This window comes from Furipterus horrens, unplaced genomic scaffold, assembly GCF_987537825.1.
Source record: "Furipterus horrens unplaced genomic scaffold, mFurHor1.1.pri manual_scaffold_4, whole genome shotgun sequence".
Lineage (NCBI taxonomy): Eukaryota > Metazoa > Chordata > Mammalia > Chiroptera > Furipteridae > Furipterus > Furipterus horrens.
The window spans coordinates 52,541,336-52,558,881 of NW_028327174.1; the positions used below are offsets into that span (position 1 = coordinate 52,541,336).

Here is a 17,546-nt window from a genome sequence, read left to right on the forward strand (position 1 = left end):
ACATTCTGGGGAGACAGACAGACAAGGAGCTCCATTCTGGATTCTCCCACCCTCCCCAGGCTCTTTGGTTGGTTCCCCATTGGTCCTCGCAGGGGTGCTCCAGAAGGGCCTGGATTTGGAGTTCTGGGGAGAATGGAGTACAGTGAAGCTCTGACTTCACGCAGCTGGGTCTCCCTTCCTCCCCAGGGCAGGGGGTCGGGCCTGATCCTCTCTGTATTCCAGCACCCTGCATGGCCCAGGGAGAAAGAAACTCAGATGTTTGCCCAGGTGAATAGAGTGTGAATCACTGGACCACCACTAGGAGGCACTTTTCCCCCACTTGCCTTGATTCATCTTCTTGAAAGAGGGTGGGTGGGGTGTCATTGCTGCACCTCACTAAGGGAGTTCCCCTTGTGGAAGTTCTGGAGGGGGTGTGCCCATGACTCTGAGCTCATATCCAGGGCTGATCTGGGGCACCTTCATGATTGAGTTTAATCTTGCGTCCCCTCCCCAGGGGCCTGGGTGCTCCAGAATGGGAAGTTCCAAAGGGATGGTCCACAGGCCCAAGCCCACCTCTCAGTGACAATGAGGGAATCTGCCCTCCCTCTCCTCTTTTATTCCAGTGGGCTGTTTCCTGGGCTTCAGGTAGTCATCTATGGGATAGAGGTGGGTGGTCTGTTGGAATCTCCTCAACCAGGGCATCCCTAGAAGTTTTCAGCTCTTTGATATATTAATCAACAAGGAGCTTAGCTGGCTCTAGCACCAGGTCCAGAGTGACAAAAATTCAAGTGGGGACTGAGGCTATAGAGCCCCATTGTTCTGGATGTGCGCCCCTGAATTACAGACTTCCACGGGGCGGGCACTGTGCGCTCTGGCTCACGGTTGCCCATCTATCCATGTGGCACAGCCTTTTGGCTTCATTCCCTCAAGTCCTGCTCTCCTTCAGGGTCCAGCTTGACTGTCCCTCCTCCTGGGGACCTTCCCAATGCCTGTGACTAAGGTGGGACCCTCAGATATAACCCCCCTCACAACAATTCTCACATCTGTGACTTCCTGTTACAGGTCTGAATTCCCTGCTGTTTATTATTGAGATACATTTCCCATACCATATAATTCACTCATTTAAAATGTACAGCTCAGTGATTTTAGTATATTCCTTCATGTGTGCAGTTATCATCACTGTCAATTGTAGAACATTTTCATAACCTCAAAAAACCCCTTTAGTTATCACCCCATACCTCCTCCCCAACCCCATCTCCCCATCTTTCCCTTTCTCCAGCCCTAAGCAACCACTAATCTGCTTTCTGTCTCTATGGATTTCTATATTCTGGACTTTCTTATGAAGGGAATCATATGCTATATGGTATTTTTGTCTGGCTTTTTAAACCTTTCGTAATGTTTTTAATGTTCCACCATGTTGTAACAGGTATCAGTACTTCGTTCCTTTTTATGACTGAATAATATTCCATTGGATGAATATATCACATTTTCATTATCCATATGTCTGTTGATGGACATTTGGGTGGTTTCCACCTTTTGGCTATTGTGAATAGGGTTGCTACAAACATCCACATACACGTTTTTGTGCACGCATGTGTTTTCATTTCTCTTGTGTATATACATAGGAGTGGAATTGCTGGGTCACACGGTAACTTTGTTTTTAACATTTGAGAAACTACCAGACTGTTTTCCAAAATGGCTGCGCCAGTCAGTATATAGCCCCTCTCTAATGGGCTCTACGTACTGTGTCTACTGTGCCTGCTGGGTGGGTTGGCCCTGACTGGGACTGTCTTGTTCACCACTGTGTCACCATCCCCTGCATGGCCTGGCCCACAGCAGGTGCTTGGAAAATATATATTGAGTGAAAGAAGTAAGTGGATGGGTTCTTTGAAATTTTCTACACATGGGTATGATACCTAGACTTTTCTTCAGACTCTGTCCTTACAATCCTTTCTGTCGTCTCTCTCTGACCCCCTGCTGGGCATAATCATGAGCTGCTTTTCCTCATTGCTGTCCTACTCCCTGGCTCTCATCCATGACTCCTCTGTGAGGCAGTCCCTCCACTGTTCAGACAGTGTCTTAGTCACCTTGGTCCTACCAGCTTCTCGTGCAGGGCTCAGCACAGAGCACATGCTCTGTGTGGGGCTGTGGGGAAAGGGGAGCTGTGCCTCAAGACTCAGGGCAGGGAGCGGCAGGGGGGATTCGTGGCGGGGCATTGTTTGGAGGAATCAACACCTCCCCCCTCAATGACAGGGAAGGTATTGGGCCCCACAGAGGGTGAAACTGTTGCTACCAAGTCTCACTTCCAGACCTTGGGGATCCCTAAGGAGAGAGAGGAGACTAGAGGATCCTGCTTCCTGGCTGGGCTGTCACCCATCTTCACTGCTTTCCCTCGGCCAGGAACGTCATGCATCGAGGCGGGTCCAGGATGGCCTCGCCCCAGGCCTTGGAGCCTGATAAGTATAGACAGGACGGGGGCCTCATGTGCAGGGGCCCACATGGTGAGGGGACCTGATTGCACTAGGCATGTGATTTTTAATGTGGCAAGTGACTTGTATGCTATGTGCAGTTTTTAAATGAAATTTGTATGGGTCCACATTTATTCCACAGGCTGCTTGTGAATTGTTCATGTGTAGTTTTCCCATTTGTATAATAGCCTTCATTTCCACCCCAAGTTCCCCAGCTTTAAGCACACAAAGGCTGTTTATTTGTTCCCCCTTAGAGGAGGTTCCCTCACTTCACACCCCACAGAGCAGACAGAATAATCCTGATTCTTGTAACCTGCGAACAGTTTATTGGGAACAGACAAACCCAGAGGCTCTTGGCACAGTGGATGCTTGGGTCGGTGGGGCTTCTGCAGGTGCAGGGCCAGGGGCAGGGCCTCTCAGGGGATGGGGCCAGCTCACCACCTCCTCCTCCTCCCTGGCAGCCCCAGAGCTAGAGCCTCCAAGAGGGGTAGCCTCACATTGCTGTTGCCAGGAAAACACATTGGTATCTGACCCGAAACAAGAGGAAGTAAAGGGAGAGGGAGTAGGAACCAGGTGGCTATGTACAGAAGGTGGGGGTGGGGCTTGATTCCTTTCAGCAAATAATGTCAGCTCTTGACTGTCCCTCTGTGAAGTAAATATTCCATGTCCCCTTGCCTTTGTTCTAGGCATGTCTGCACCATCAGCAGCCGTATGAGCTCAGGAAAAGGATGCATTTTCATAGTGTGAATTCAACACATCTGAGCAGGTCAATCTACTGCACAAAGGCCACCTGTTGATCCTGTGTTCACTGAAAGGACTGTGGACAGATCCTGAGTGATTCCCAAATCCCGGACCTTGCCTTTGGAATTCAGAATGGGATTTCGGAATGTCTCCTTTTGGCATTTGCAATAGTGCGTGTTTTAGGTGGGTGTTAAAAGAAGTTCATTTTTCTTAGGTGTGTGAGAATCAGAGGTAAGGGCATTAGGGAAGCTCCAAGGGTTGGGGGAGGCTGCTGTGTGGGGAAACTTCCAGGATTTAATCCACAAAGCAGAACTGTGATGTGCCCAGTCGACTTTCTCCTCCGGAAGAGAAGTGGTGGGGGTTGTTGCCATTCTCTTGGCCACACATGGGGGCATGGGTGATGCATTCTCTTACTTTGCACCCTATCCCCACCCCAAGGGCCTAGCTCAGGGTCTGCACACAGCTAAGTGAAAAGTGGCTCTAGAAGATAGGATGGACCCAAGGAATGTCTCCCAGTGAACACCCAAGAGAAACCTGAGGTCAGTATAGGAAGGTGGGGTTTTGTAATCTCCTGGCCTTCTGCCCTAGTAAGCATGGGCAGCATCCAGGCCAGGGGCTAGTGCCCTGTGCCCTGGACTCCCAGCCTATGAAACAATGCTAACATTTGTGGCAGGAGGAGCCGCCCCCAGCCCCTGGCTTCATGCTGGAGCTCTGCCCACTTGAGCTGCTCAGGAGCCCCTGGGGCTCGCAGGGGATGTAGAGTTCACTGGTGCCCACCACGCTGCAGCCCCCACTGCTCTTGAGGACACTGGTGCCCCCTGAGCAGAACTCGGTCCTCAACAAGGGCGTGCTGACCACACATGGCTCATACAAGACGGCGCCTTTTGAGCTGCTCACGGCTGCAGGAATAGGAAAGAATGCTCAGGGCCCTGCACTGTGTGGCTCTGTCAGTCAGGCCATACCCCCCACCTGCTGCCACTCACCTCTAAGGAGCCCCTCACCTCAGTTACCAATTCCCACTCCAGCCACAAAGTGCTTAAAAGTTCCCCACATGCCTCTCCTCTATTCCTAGAGCCTTGGCTTCACTCTCTCTCTTACTACTTGTCTGAGCCTGCTTCAAATCCTTTCTCCAGAAAAGCATCCCCAGTCAGTAGGGTTTCTTGCAGCTTCTGGGTCTGAAACCTGGAAGCACGCTGCAGACCTGCTCCTCATTCTGACTCCCAAAGACTTATGTAGCCCTGCAGGCAAGCTTCTCCCTCTGTCCAGGAGCTCCTGGCAGACAGAATCCTCCTTTGGGGTGGGGAGGCATGCTGAAGTCTGGGCAGGAGTGCTGTAGTCTATGTTAGGTTGGCCACCCCCAAGACCCCAGAGCCCTTGGGGAGTATGCGTCTACTCACAGATATTCACAGGCCCAATGCCTTCACACAGCCTGGGGAGAGGAAAAAGACACAAAGTAACTGCATCAAAGAAGACAAGCCCAATAAGCACCTGGCACTCCCTTCACCTGCCTGCACCACAGACCATGTTCATGAGGAGGGCCTTCAGACTCTGGGCTGTTCTGAATTTTCTGTGACTGCGGGATGGGCTATAGCAGCAGCAACGGAGGGCAGGACAGCATCCACACCTGGGGCCCATCCTTGACTCACCTGTGCTCCTCGCCCTCCAGCAGGCGCCTGTAGGTGGCGATCTCGATGTCCAGGCCCAGCTTGGAGTTCATCACCTCCTGGTACTCCTTGAGCAGGCAGGCCATGTCCTGCTTGGCCTTCTGCAGGGCGGCCTCCAGCCCGGCCAGCTTGCAGCGGGCATCGCTGACAGCTGCCTCGCCCTGCTGCTCCGCCTGGGTCACTGCAACTTCCAGTTTGCAGCGCTGCGGGAGAGGGCACAGAAGGCATTATTGGGAGTCCCGGGAGCCTTAGGCTGACCCAGAAGAACAGAGAGAACATGAAATAATAGAATATGTGTGTGTGTGTGTATATATATATATTATCTGCCCCTGTTCCTGACACAGGGATCCTAAAACCCTTGTCATTTCCTAAGTGATAAGAGCACTGGGATCATCTTTTGTTCTAATATTTGGTCTTTGACCCTTGTTCTTGACACAGAGCTTCTAAATTTCTTGGAATTTCCTGAATGACAGCAGTGCCTTTTGTTCTAATGAGTGACTCTGGGTGGGCTTCTGGATGGCTCCTGGGTCAGGGTGTGTAACCAGAAAGACCAGGCCATGATTGGAGGCTTGGAATTTTCAGTCCCACCCTCCATCCTCCAGACTGGGGAGGGGAGCTGAAAATGATAGAACATGCCTGCACAAGGGAGCCTCCATAAAAATTCCAAAGTTTGGGGTTCAGGACCTTCCAGGTTGGTGAACATGTGGAGGTGTTGGGGTAGATAGAGGTGGGCTCAGGGAGAGCCTGGGAGCTCCATGCCCTTTCTCACATACCTTGCCTGCCACATCCTTTCCGTTTGCACTCATTGGTATCCTTTATCAGATCCTTTTATAACAAACTCAGCAAGTAAACTGTTTTCCTGAGTTCTGTGAGCTGCTCTAGCAAATTAATCAAAACTGAGGAGGGGGTTCCCAGGTACAGTAGATTGGTCAGAAGCTCAGGTGACAGCCTGGACTTGTGATTGGCATCTCAAGTGGGGCAGTCTGATGGGACTTGTGGGACAGCCTCAACCTGTGGGATCTGACACAGTTTCCATGTAGACAGTGTTAGAATGGAGTTGTAAGACATCCAATTGGTATCGCAGAATTTCTTGGTGTGGGAAAAACCCACACATCTGGTGTCAGAAGTGTTGTGAGTTTTCCCACAGTCATGGCAGATTTAAATCTGCTGTGGGTTTCATCCTAGGATTGTAACATGTGATTCCCCGGGGGGGAGTGGTACCAGTTCTGCTGTCTGTAGCACCTCAAGGAGATCCGAGTTTCTCTTAGGCACACTGAACAATTTCTTCAGGGCTAATAGATTTTAAGTGTCTGGCTGGTCTTCACTAGCCTAGGAGAACAGAGTGGGTCACCTTGAATTTGAGGATCATTAAATTATAGAGTCTTTGGGTTGGAAAGGACCACAGAGACCATCTTTTCTATGCTCCCATCTACTGAAGCACCCTTGCTATTTCATCTTTGACAATAGGTCACCTGGCCTCTGCTGGGGACCCGCTGTTTGCTAAGGCTGCTCCTCCTGAGATTGGTCAGCTCTTCTGCAGTAAGGGCTGTGCCCTCTTGATGGAGGCAGTGTAAGTTTGTTCCCTCCTCAGCAGCACTCCCAGGGAGGGTGCACCCGCCCCACGCGACCAGACTAGACGGTGGGTCAGCCGAGCATGAGCCCTCAGAACAAGGTCTCTCTGGCCTCACCTGGGCTTTGACGTTCTCAATTTCTTGCTGCAGCCGCTGGATCAGCTTGCTCATTTCCAGGATCTCGTTTCTGTGGTTGCGGAGGTCATCACAGTGGTTCCCAGAGGTCCGCCGCAGCTCCTCGTACTGCCGGGACTGGGAGGTCAGAACCCCGGTGCCCTGCTGCGGTACCTCCTGGCCCCCTTTCTCCCTGTCCCGAGTCTCTCCTCCGATGACTTCCTGACTCAGGGGCTCCCTGGATACACACACTTCCTCCGCTCCCCATTTCCTTTCCATTTCTGGTCAATTTGGGGGTCCTTTCCTGGGCTTCTCCTTAGTCCCTTCTTACTTCTCAGCCCTGAACACTCATGCTTATTAAATTCTCCTTCAACCTCCAAGCTTCCCTCCTCTCTGTTTAGCTGTTCCGTGTCTTGTCCTTTTCTCTCCACCCCAGAGCTCAAAGGTCTTCTGAGCACCCCCCCCCCTTTTAGATGTCCCTCTGAACCTCAGAAGGGGTTTATGTGCTCAGTCTTGGGTGCCTAACAGACCAAGGACTGAGGACAGACCATGTCTGCCCCCATGTGAGTACCATTGTATATTCTTGTCCAAAGCAATTGAAAACAAAGCGCAATGTTACTTTCTACCTTGGCTGAATGCTTTTTAAAACTTTGCAACTCTGAAGCCAGTTTCTGAATAATGTGTTATAGATTACATTGATAGATGTTTGAAAATTAGCCAACTAGATTTTCTGCACATAATGGATGGGAGCATTTTGCATAGAAAATGCAGAACAAAGAGATAAATGCAAATCCCTCTCTTTGGCCCTTTGGGTATTTGGTTATTGTGGGAAAGCTTATAGTTGCCTAATTAATATCTACTCTCCTCTTCTTAAACAGAACTCTCTTTTTGAGCCCAGATAATAAAATATTGCTCAGCCTTGTTATCAATGAGATCTATAGCCCTTGCTGGGTAGGGTTTCCAGGAAAGTTCTTTGAAGTGGGGGATGACTCAGTTGGCATGTTTTTTTATTTTTTTTTAATTTTTGCCCTCTGTGCTTCTTTCTGCCTGGAATGAGCATGTAATATTGGTGGTATGACAGCTGTCTTGAGACAGGAGGCAACCATGAAGATTAAAGAAATGTTAGGATGGCAGAATAGAAAGCTAGAAGGAGTGTGTGTTCCGGATGGTGATATAGACCCCTTGGGTCATTGTGGGTAGTCTATTTCTGTATTTCAAGTTATTTGAGAAAAATGTAAAAACCAAATTTGTTTTAACTAATTAATTTTTTTTTCTGGTTCTCACAGCTGAATACAATATTTAAATAATAGAGTTGTCTTGCTGGTTCTGACTTAGAAGGATGGGAAACTGAGATTGATTCCTCTGAGCCCACTTGACTGATGGGCAGCCCAGGAGAGCAGCTGGAGGAGGAACCAGCCAGGCTGAAACCTGGTGTGAATGGGCAATGGAATCCCTGGGAACTTACTTGAGGCCAAGGGTTTGAACCTTTGATCACCACGAATCTCCAGAAAATGGGCAGAACATCACTTGGGACATTCTCTGGGCAGTGGTACCCATTGCCTTCAGAAAACAAGTCCAAAGTACTTAGCACAGCTCCACAGATTTGCTGCACTCTGGATCCATGCTCCCCCTCCAGCCCCATCTCCTTCATGGTCCTTCACACTGGGAGCCTCACTCTCATGTGAAGCATCCTGGCTCCTGCTGCTCCTCAGCCGGACACTGCCCCCCCCCCCCCCCCCGCTGTGCTTATGGAAATTGTGCTTGGCCTTCAAGAGCCAGATCAAATGCTGGTGCCTCTCCCTTTCTAGGAACTTCATGCTACCTTGCTTTTCTATTTGGTTGGTTACACATGTCTCTCCCCATGGACTGTAATCTCCTTGAGCACAGGGGGGTCTGTCACTTTGTGCCCTGGTGGTGCCACACACCTCAGTAAAACCATCCTTCCTTGGCTACCTTTTCTAAAACCATATTTCCACAACACTCCCTACGCTTCACACTGATTCATTTTCCCCATAGCACCCATCCACATCTAACATATATGTACTTATTTGTCTTGTTTGCTATCTGTCCCTCCTCTGCCCCAGCCTCTAGAATGAAAGTGACATGAAGGCATGGATTGCTGTCTGTTTTGTTCCCTGCCAGAATCCAGCATCTACAACAGTGCCTGGCACATTATGGATGCTCAGGAAACAGTTGTTGAATGAATAAACTAATGAGTGAACGGATGAATGGGTATGTCATGCCTTTCACAGATAGGGAAGGTAAGACTGAAATAATATCTGTTCAATCAAATTGCCCTTGGGGACACAAACTGCCCTTACAGCAAGCCCCTAATTACCTAAATCTGGAGCCACATTAATCACTTTCTGCTTTACTATTAGTAACCACTCCATGCCATTAGCCTTCCCTGATACCTTGAAGCCCAGAGCCCTCTTTGCCATCATTGCCAATTAATATTTCTTGAATTCACGTCAAGGGAGTCTGTGGGTAAATAAAGCTGGGGCAACCTGGCACTGTGATGGTAGGCCTGGGTTGTCTGTAGGGTCTGCTCCCACATGCTCCACAGACACCTGGCTAGGGGCTTGGCAGAAATATGAGGGACTTAGGTTTTGGGGTTCCCTGTCTCTGTGCCATGGCACGACTTTCTCCTTATCTTCTCACGCACTCTCTGAGGAAGTGGATCCGGGGCTCCCTCCCCAACCTGGGCCTCACCCGGCACTGGTACCAGGCCTCCGCCTCAGCTTTGCTACGGCTGGCGATTTCATCATACTGGGCCTTGATCTCGGCAATGATGCCGTCCACGTCCAGCACCCGGCTGTTGTCCATCTTCACAATGACCGAGGTCTCTGAGATCTGAGACTGGAGCAGGCAGATCTCCTGGGGGGTTGGGTGAGGATGGGTGAGCTCTTTGAGAATAAAGGGGCAGAACCTGCTTTGACTTTCCCATAGCAGCTTTGCACAGGATGTTGCTATGGCTGTCCCAGGCCTTCAATTACCAACCTGCTCCCTGTCTCCACTCGAGTCACACAGACACCCAAGAACCAAGGTCTGGACCATCTGAGTTCTGGGGGTCTCACTGCCTGAGAACCAGCTGTCCCATGCTGAGTTCTTCACATGCTCATGTTTCAGTCTGCTTATCCTGAAACATGCTCACTGGGCTGGAGCTTTCCCGCCCCACGGTCCTCACAGAACTGGCCCCTAATCTACCACTTGTAGGCAATGTGGCTGCAGGTACCTCCTCATACAGGCCTTTCAGGAAGTCAATCTCCTGGACCAGAGCCTCCACGTTGGTCTCCAGGTCAGCCTTCATCAGGAAGGCTGTATCCACATCCTGTGAATAGAGCATTGAGACTATAACCTGGGACTGAGGGAACATGGAAGGGCCCCCCGTCCATCTGCTGGACCACTCTCAGCAAGCTGGTGGCAAGTGGCAGGTGGCAGGTGTGAGACCCATCTTTTCTCACTTAAGCCCATGTGAAAGTGAAGGGATCACAAAGCCAAGGATGGATGTACTGCATGCCTGGGCCTGGCACCTTGTTGGGGAAGGAGCTAAAGGAACAAGGTGTAAAGGAGCCTTGAAAGCAGCTTCTCAGAGCTCACTGTGTGGGGCTCGGGCCAGAAGCTACTAAGCTATCTGTCTGGGAAATCATGGCAATGGTTTTCAGCTTTTGGGGTTTGAGTCAGAGTTTTTGTTTTGATTCTGATTTGGCATTAGTTACATCTGCAGCTTCTTGGGCAGGTGTAGACACAACCCTAACCAGCTCTGGTCCCTGTGAATTGGGAGGTGGCGTCCCAGTCAAGCACTTAGTGAGGAGTGGGGGATGCCAACCCTGCTCTTTCTCAGGGTCACTCGGGCTGGCACTGGGGCCCCGGGAGTGAGAGACCCTTCTGCATGTGAGTGGGCTGCAGACTCATTTGGACACAGTGCCGGTGTTGAGTGTTCCGAGGCCACCGGGTCTGCTGAAGGGGCTCTATCCCTCTCTGTGCCTTCTCCCTCACCTTCTTTAAGGTAACAAACTCATTTTCTGAACAGGACCGCAGGGACAGCTCCTCTTCATATCTGGTGGAATGGGTAGGAAAAAAGGTTTTAGTCAACTTGTAGGCTTTGCAAGGGACGTTGGTATCACACCTGAGGGAAGGGACCTTTGAGGGCAAATCTGCGTCTCACTGACTGAATGCCCTAGGTCCATCTCCTATCTCTGGACACCCCTAGCTGATCCAGACAGTCAAGAGAGGTGATTATTATCATAGTCTTTCATTAGCTACTTTGCCAGTTTACCCCACTCCCCATTAGCCTGTTGCTGTGATGAATCATCCTCTGGGAAGTCCTTCATAAGGCTAACTTAATTCTTTCTTGTTGCTAAGGAAGCCCATTTTATCTGATCATTTCCTATGTGAAGGTGGTAAAAAGCTGGCTGCCTGTTGCTGGCATAGCTGTCTATGAATTGTGTTGTTCTGAGAGTTGGCTGTAGTCCCTGATATCCCAGTGGACCCCCATGCCCTCCTCACCAGAGTCCTGAGCCTGGCCCCTACCTGCAGCTCAGTTGCAGAGGTAGCAATTACTCACTTTACCAGACCCACAGACACAGCCCAGGTATTTCCTCCTAGGCCCTCGCCCACTCACTGCCCCCCAAGGCAATGGAATCAGGGTCAAGAGGTTCAGTATGGCCAGAATGACTCAGTTTGAAGAGCAACATTGATCCATTAAAGGCTTCACTGTGCTTCCTGACGCCCATCCTTCCTTTTCCCCCGGAACTCTATTGCAACATGGGCCCTGGATGTGGGAGCTTATGCCCTGGGTTCGAATCCTGGCAGAGTCAAGTGCTAGTTGTGTGACTGTGACTTGCCTTCTCTGTGCTGCAGTTTCATCATCTGTAGAATGAGGATAACACTGGTCCTGCCTCACAGGGCTATTGTGAGTTAATGTATCATGTGAGTTAATATCTGTGAAGCACCAAGTCTGGCATGGGGCATGCACTATTTAAGTGCTGGCTATTCTTGTTAAAATACCATCTGATCTCATCCCCTGCCTACTGTCCTGTTTTAAAAATCCAGAGTCCTCATCTTGAGTTGCAAGCCATGTCTCTTGACCTTTGTGTGTCTTACCCCTGGGAAAGGCATGGCTCCTGCTGAGAGGGTTGTCACAACTTGCCTGTCATAATCTGCTGGAGTTGTCTCCTCTAATTTGGCACTCTCTGGCCCTTCTTTGTCGCCTGCTCCTATGCCTTCTTTTCCAGGGTCTACTCTGGACTCCTCTTTTCTGAGAAGTAACTGAAATGAAACATATTCTTCGAGGCCCTGAGCAAATGGCACCTCCCCCGGGATGCATTCCTAGGCTCCTTCTGCTTTCACACTTTCTCAGGATTCCTCTCCACTTTGGCCTGTACCACCTTGCAGCTGTTGGTGTGTGTGCATGAAGGTCTGCACTTACTGGGCTGGGGCATCTTGAGGGAAGGAGTCAGCCTTCACCATCAACCATGAGTAGGCACGTGGTTGACATGCAGCATAAGTGTCCCCCATGTGGCTCTACGCCATTGGCCCACATCCCTTATGAGCTATTGCTCTCAGTAAATTCACACTGTTTCTTGTTAAAGGAAATGTGTCTGTTTCACCTTCCGCCTCTAACATGGGCTCTATGGGCTCCTGGTCCCAGAAGAGACCCACATAGGACCATTAGGCAATTTATCTGGGCCTTGCTTCTTATAAGCACTGGATCTACAAGCCTTCAAGCTCTTCATTAACATGTGCTTGTCAATCTCCTGCTGTGAATCAGGCTTGAGCTGCAAGTCTAGCAGGCTACAGAACATTCACAAAGGACTGGGACAGAGACAAGGGAGACAGAGGGCCTGCTATTGAGAGGAGGGGTCAGGACTTGCCTCTGTGACGGGAGGAGGCAGGAAGCCAGAAGTCAGGGGGTAAGAGGAAATGTGGGGTATATTAGCCTGGATGTGGTTCTAGGAGAGGCTGAGAGGGGGCATCTATCAGAAGGAAAAACAGGGGGAGCAAAAGCTTAGAGGGGAGAGGGTTTGGGGATCTATTTGAGGAATAAGATGTAGTTCAGGAAATGCCGAAGGACTGGTAGAAGATGGGTCAGAATAGGTGGTTTGGAGCAGAGCCCTGGAATGCCAGAAATGGCAGGAGAAAGATCATGTTTTACACTGAGAGAGAGGACCATGGTCTTCCCTGGGCAGGGTGGTGGGAAGGGAAATGAAATGCACAATTTCGGAGTTTCTACCATTTGCCAGATGGGCAGTATCCTAGATGCTCTGCCTGCCTCACCCCACCTAATTGTTCTGCCAACTCATGAATGAAGTTTTAGGTTTCCCTAAAACTTTTTATAGATGGGGAGACCAAGAAAGACCCAGATTGTTTCTGTAGCTTGCCCTGGACTCCCTGGCAGGGTGAAGCCAGAGCAGACTCACTTTTTCTTGTAGCCCTCCAGAGCATCCTGGAGGGTGCAGAGCTCCGACTCGAGCCTGACCCGGTCCCCGGCCACGCAGTCCAGCTGCCTCCGGAGGCTACAGATGTAGGCCTCAAAGATGGGCTCCATGTTGCTCTGGCAACACCTCTGCTGCTGCATGAACTTCCACTTGGTCTCCAGCAGCTTGTTCTGCTGCTCCAGGAACCGGACCTGCAGCCAAGAATGGGAAGTCACTGGGCAGCAGGTTCCCTGGTGACCGGGGCTTGGAGAGAGTAAATGGTGGTGGGAGCAGTGAATCTGTTTCTGCTCTCTCTCTCCTGACACACTGCAGCTGCCAACACGCTGACGTTTACAGATTGGGTCTCTGTGTAGAGGGGCACCTGAAGTTACGTCTCTGTGTCTCTCCTGCCTGGGGGAGCTTATAGGACCCACCTTCCACCGAGGGGCTGCACATTGTAGTGGAAAGAACACTGCCCCACGAGGCCTGGGGCAGGTCCTGCTTCCAGACCTGCCTGCCTGCCTCACACCAGCCTTGTTACCTTATCCAGGCCATCCCATCCCTTTAAGCCTCATTTCCTTTCCTAAAGCTCCTACTCTGGGTTGTGCATGGGAAGCACTTTACGGATCTTCATACTCATGTAAGCAGGTGACATTATACCCGGGAGTAGTTGGGCTCTCTTCAGTCCAGGGACATGTCGGGGAGAAGGTCATATCAAAGTCTCTGTCCCAGGACTTAAAGTTCTTTGCACTCACTCTGCCCTACCCTGCACGGCTACATCCAAAATGAGTCCCTGGCACAGTAACGTGGAGAGCTGCTGGCCCACCTTCTCCATTTCTGTGGTTTGGAAACCTAGGTTAGGAGAAGCTGAGTGAGCTGACCATGGTCACCCAGCTAGCCATTGGCAGAGGGAACATGGTGTCCAGTTCTCACTCCGGGATTTTTCCTTTGTGTATTGTCTCCCAGAAGAACTGTAGAGGAAGTAACATTGTCCTACTTCTGGTCAACAGCCACATCCCCAGGAGGCTTCCAGCCTCACAGTGTGTGTGCGGGGGGTGGGGGTGGGGTGATTCTGTGGACAGCCATGGCCCATGTTAGAATGAGCTTACAGCCGGAACTTGTAAATATTCAAAATTAAACTGTGTGACAGTTCCCATTTACTAGAACAAGTTCCTTTTTGGAAGGCTTTTGCATGTATTACCTCCTCTAGTTCCCCCACCATCATCCCCCTACTTCTCCCCACCTTCCCTGAGGCGGGGAGGTGAATGGTTTGCATAGGCCCTCAGGCCTAGAGCCAACAGCTCTCCTGATTTCCAGCCTAAGACCCTTTGCCGTAAACCTTGCAGTCACTAGAAATGCCTGTTCAGACCTTGGCATGGGTTCTGACCCCCGAGAGCCTTTCTAGGGTGTAGGGCAGCTGAGAGTGATGGGCCAGTTCAGTGCCTTCCAAAGGCACCATGCCACGCTTTCCCAAAGGCTTTCAGAGTTGTGGTTCTGGGCTTGACAGATATAAGACTTTGGTCACAACACCTTCATCCCTAGCTCTTATTGCTGCACCTTCTTCTCATCACAGGCCTAACCTGATGGCAAATTCTGAGATTACGGTGCCCATTCCCACCTCCACACTCAAAGGTCTGGCCCCAGCTCAGCACTTAGAAAGCAGCTCTATTGCTAAAGCCTCAGCAAGAAGTCCTCTTAGGTTGTTCCTTTCAGTATCTGTCATTACTGTGGAAATTCCTCTTGTTGTCTGACCTAAGGCAACCTTGGTAATTTTCTCAGATAATACAGTATCCAGAGAGAGATGACATGCTAAAATCAAAGGATCAGCGAATACAAATGTTTCATGGTGACCTTGATCTAACCAGCTTTCAATGATTAGTAGTTGTGGAGTACAGAAGAGGCCAATAAATGAACTGTGGCTTCTTATGGTCAGTCTTTTTCTGCCTGCCACCCCCCCCCCCCCAGACCAGATACAAAGAGTTCTCTGAATCCTATGGTCTTGGATTTCTTACCTTGTTGATGAAGGATGCAAAGCGGTTATTAAGGCACTTGATCTGCTCCTTCTCGTCCATCTTCACACTCTGCACAGTCGGGTCAATTTCCAGCTCTAGAGGGACCAGTAGGCTCTCATTGACGGTGACAGGGGTGATACAGGCAGAAGGCCCACAGATGGCCCCCACTCGGTATCCAAAACCAGGAAGGCCACACCTGGAAGCGACCTGGGGCCTCCCGAAGCCCACGTTGCACAGACTCCGTGAGCCAAGGCAGCCCAGGAGGCGGAAGCCCCCACCGCTCCCAGGCCGGCATGACCCCTTGCTCACTGCATAGTGGGTGACCACCTGGGGAAGGACAGCTGAGCAGGAGCTAAAGCTCCGTCTGCCACATCTGGAGCCCTGCTGGAAGGATCGGCACGACATGGCAGGAGAGAGAGGCAGAGAGGTGGGCCCTGGTGGGGAGAACAGGGGATGAGAGCTTCACATCAGCTCAGCTCCCACCCTTTTATCTGGTAGGGGGATGGAGGGTTGAGCTGGGTCAAACCCCCAATCACCATTAAGTCAGGTTTATGGGCTTGGGAGATTGGCAGCTCTAAGTACCCAGATGGATAATTAGGGTAGCAAAGAGCAGAGAAAAGGAGCCAATGGTCAGTGCTGGTGGTCCTATAAAAGTCCCAGGTGTCCTCCTTCCTTATTTACAGAGGTGATTAAAGGGGCAAACCAGACAGATGCATTTGGCCCATTCAGAGGCTCAGTCTCAAGGCAAAGGAGAGTTGGGACTTTATGCCATTTCTCAGGAGAGGGGCAATGAATTATATACCCCGGCTGCCCTGGAATTAGAGGCCAATTTGGATAGGTTTGAGGATGCTCTATATCCTCAAGGCTGTTTTTATGTGTTTCTGCAGATGCTCCAGACCCAAGTGCCCTTCATGGGAAGGTGATCCTAGGAGCTTCCAGGGAAGAAGGTGTTTGGGTGGAAGAAGCCTCAGTAAGCAGGCTGGGCCCTGTCCCTCCTCAGGCCAGGCAGGATCCTGGCTCTCGTTCCCTTACCCCTTGTTTCCACAGCTCCTGAGATAGAAGGCTCCAGACACAGACTTTTGTTTCCAGGGCTCGTTTAGTCCAGAAAGGCTCCTGAGGACTCAAGAGGAGATGCCTTTAACTTGAGGAGAGGAAAGAAGAAGAAGGGATGCTTTCTCCAAAACATGCATCCATGTTAACCATTAGGTTGGGGTTCCATATGGCTGTTTCTTTCTTTTAAAAAAATTTTTTTTAATTAATTTATTTATAAAAAGAGGGGAAGGGAGAGAGAGAGGGAGCAAAATATTAATGTGTGGTTGCCTCTCACATGTCCCCAACTGGGATCTGGCCCACAACGCAGGCATGTGCTCTGACTGGGAATCAAACTGGTGACCCTTTGGTTTGCAGGCTGGCACTCAATCCACTGAGTCACACCAACCAGTGATTACTCCCCCCCGCCCACCTCCCGTATAGTTGTTTCTTTTCTTTTCTTCCCACCCCATCCCAGCCTCCCTGAGGTAGACAGAGCCTGCTCTGGCCCAAGGATGTCTCTGGGAACAGTCGCTTCCCTCAGGAATTGTTCAGGTGGATGCAGGATACAGGCCTTCTCCTCAGCATCCAGGCCATAGCTCTTTGAAGATGCTTGAACTACTACCCCCATTCTGTTCCCTCCCCCTTTCCATCAGTTCCATCAGTGAAACTGTTGCTGTGGCCAGTGGGTCTTTCCCTTCCACACTGTGACTTTTCCCAGGTCAGATTCAACTCAATAACAATAATAGTAAGAACATTTATTGAGTGCCTACTCTGTGCTGGACACCCTGAGCTCTACATTCATTACCTCATTAAATTCTTACAATGGCACCATGATGGAGTTTCTTTTTCTCAAATAAGGAAAGCAAGGAGCTTTCCCCCAAGGCTGGGTTCAATCCCATTCTTTCTGATGTCACTGTGTTCTGCTGCTCTGGTGGAGAGAAGCCTGAGTTAGGAATCGGAGGTCTGTTGCCAATATACATTATATTTTTCTGTTTCTTGGCTTTCCCACCTATAGATAAGGGGACTGGAACTCAAACCTTTCTTGTGCTCAGAAATTCTCAGTCTAACTGTGACATTTCACAATGTCCCCTTTTGCATAGTCTTGACTTTGGGTCTCAGCCTGCCAAGGAGAGAAGATTGGGGTTGGGGCAGGTGAGGGTTGTAATAAGAGACTGTGGGCGATGATGAGGGGAGGCCCTGTTGCATGGTGCATAGGAAGGGGATTCTCATTGTGCCCTGGAGGAGCTGTTACAGAACTGGACCCAGGAGGTGGTGTTAGTGGTGATGGTGATGCTGAGAAACCAGACCAGAGAGCAAACCCCCTTCAGACTCCCGCCAGAGGTAATAAATGACATAGTGGGCAGATCTGTGAAAGCAGGGCTCACTGGGGGCAACATGAACATGGGAGAGCATCCTCTGGACACACTAGGCCAGAGTGTGGCCTCCGTGATGGTGCTGGGCTCCCTGGAGCACAGGCCCAGAGCTCAGGGGCAGAGAGTGGGATAGTTCATTGGAAGGCACCTGCTCCCAGAGAACACCAGCTCCA

The 17,546-nt window shown here is 50.5% G+C and overlaps 1 protein-coding gene across 1 annotated transcript; it reads right to left on the bottom strand.

The window, feature by feature from the left end:
* Positions 1 to 2,358: 2,358 nt before the first annotated feature.
* On the bottom strand, positions 2,359 to 15,373 carry KRT82 (keratin 82). Its single transcript, XM_090275131.1, has 10 exons — positions 14,969 to 15,373; positions 12,960 to 13,168; positions 10,537 to 10,597; positions 9,773 to 9,868; positions 9,250 to 9,414; positions 6,541 to 6,666; positions 4,835 to 5,055; positions 4,586 to 4,617; positions 3,851 to 4,087; positions 2,359 to 2,432 (listed from the first exon to the last, which is right to left on the bottom strand). The coding sequence occupies exons 1-10, from the start codon at positions 15,371 to 15,373 to the stop codon at positions 2,359 to 2,361; spliced, it is 1,626 nt and encodes a 541-aa protein (XP_090131257.1).
* Between the last annotated feature and the right edge of the window lie 2,173 nt (positions 15,374 to 17,546).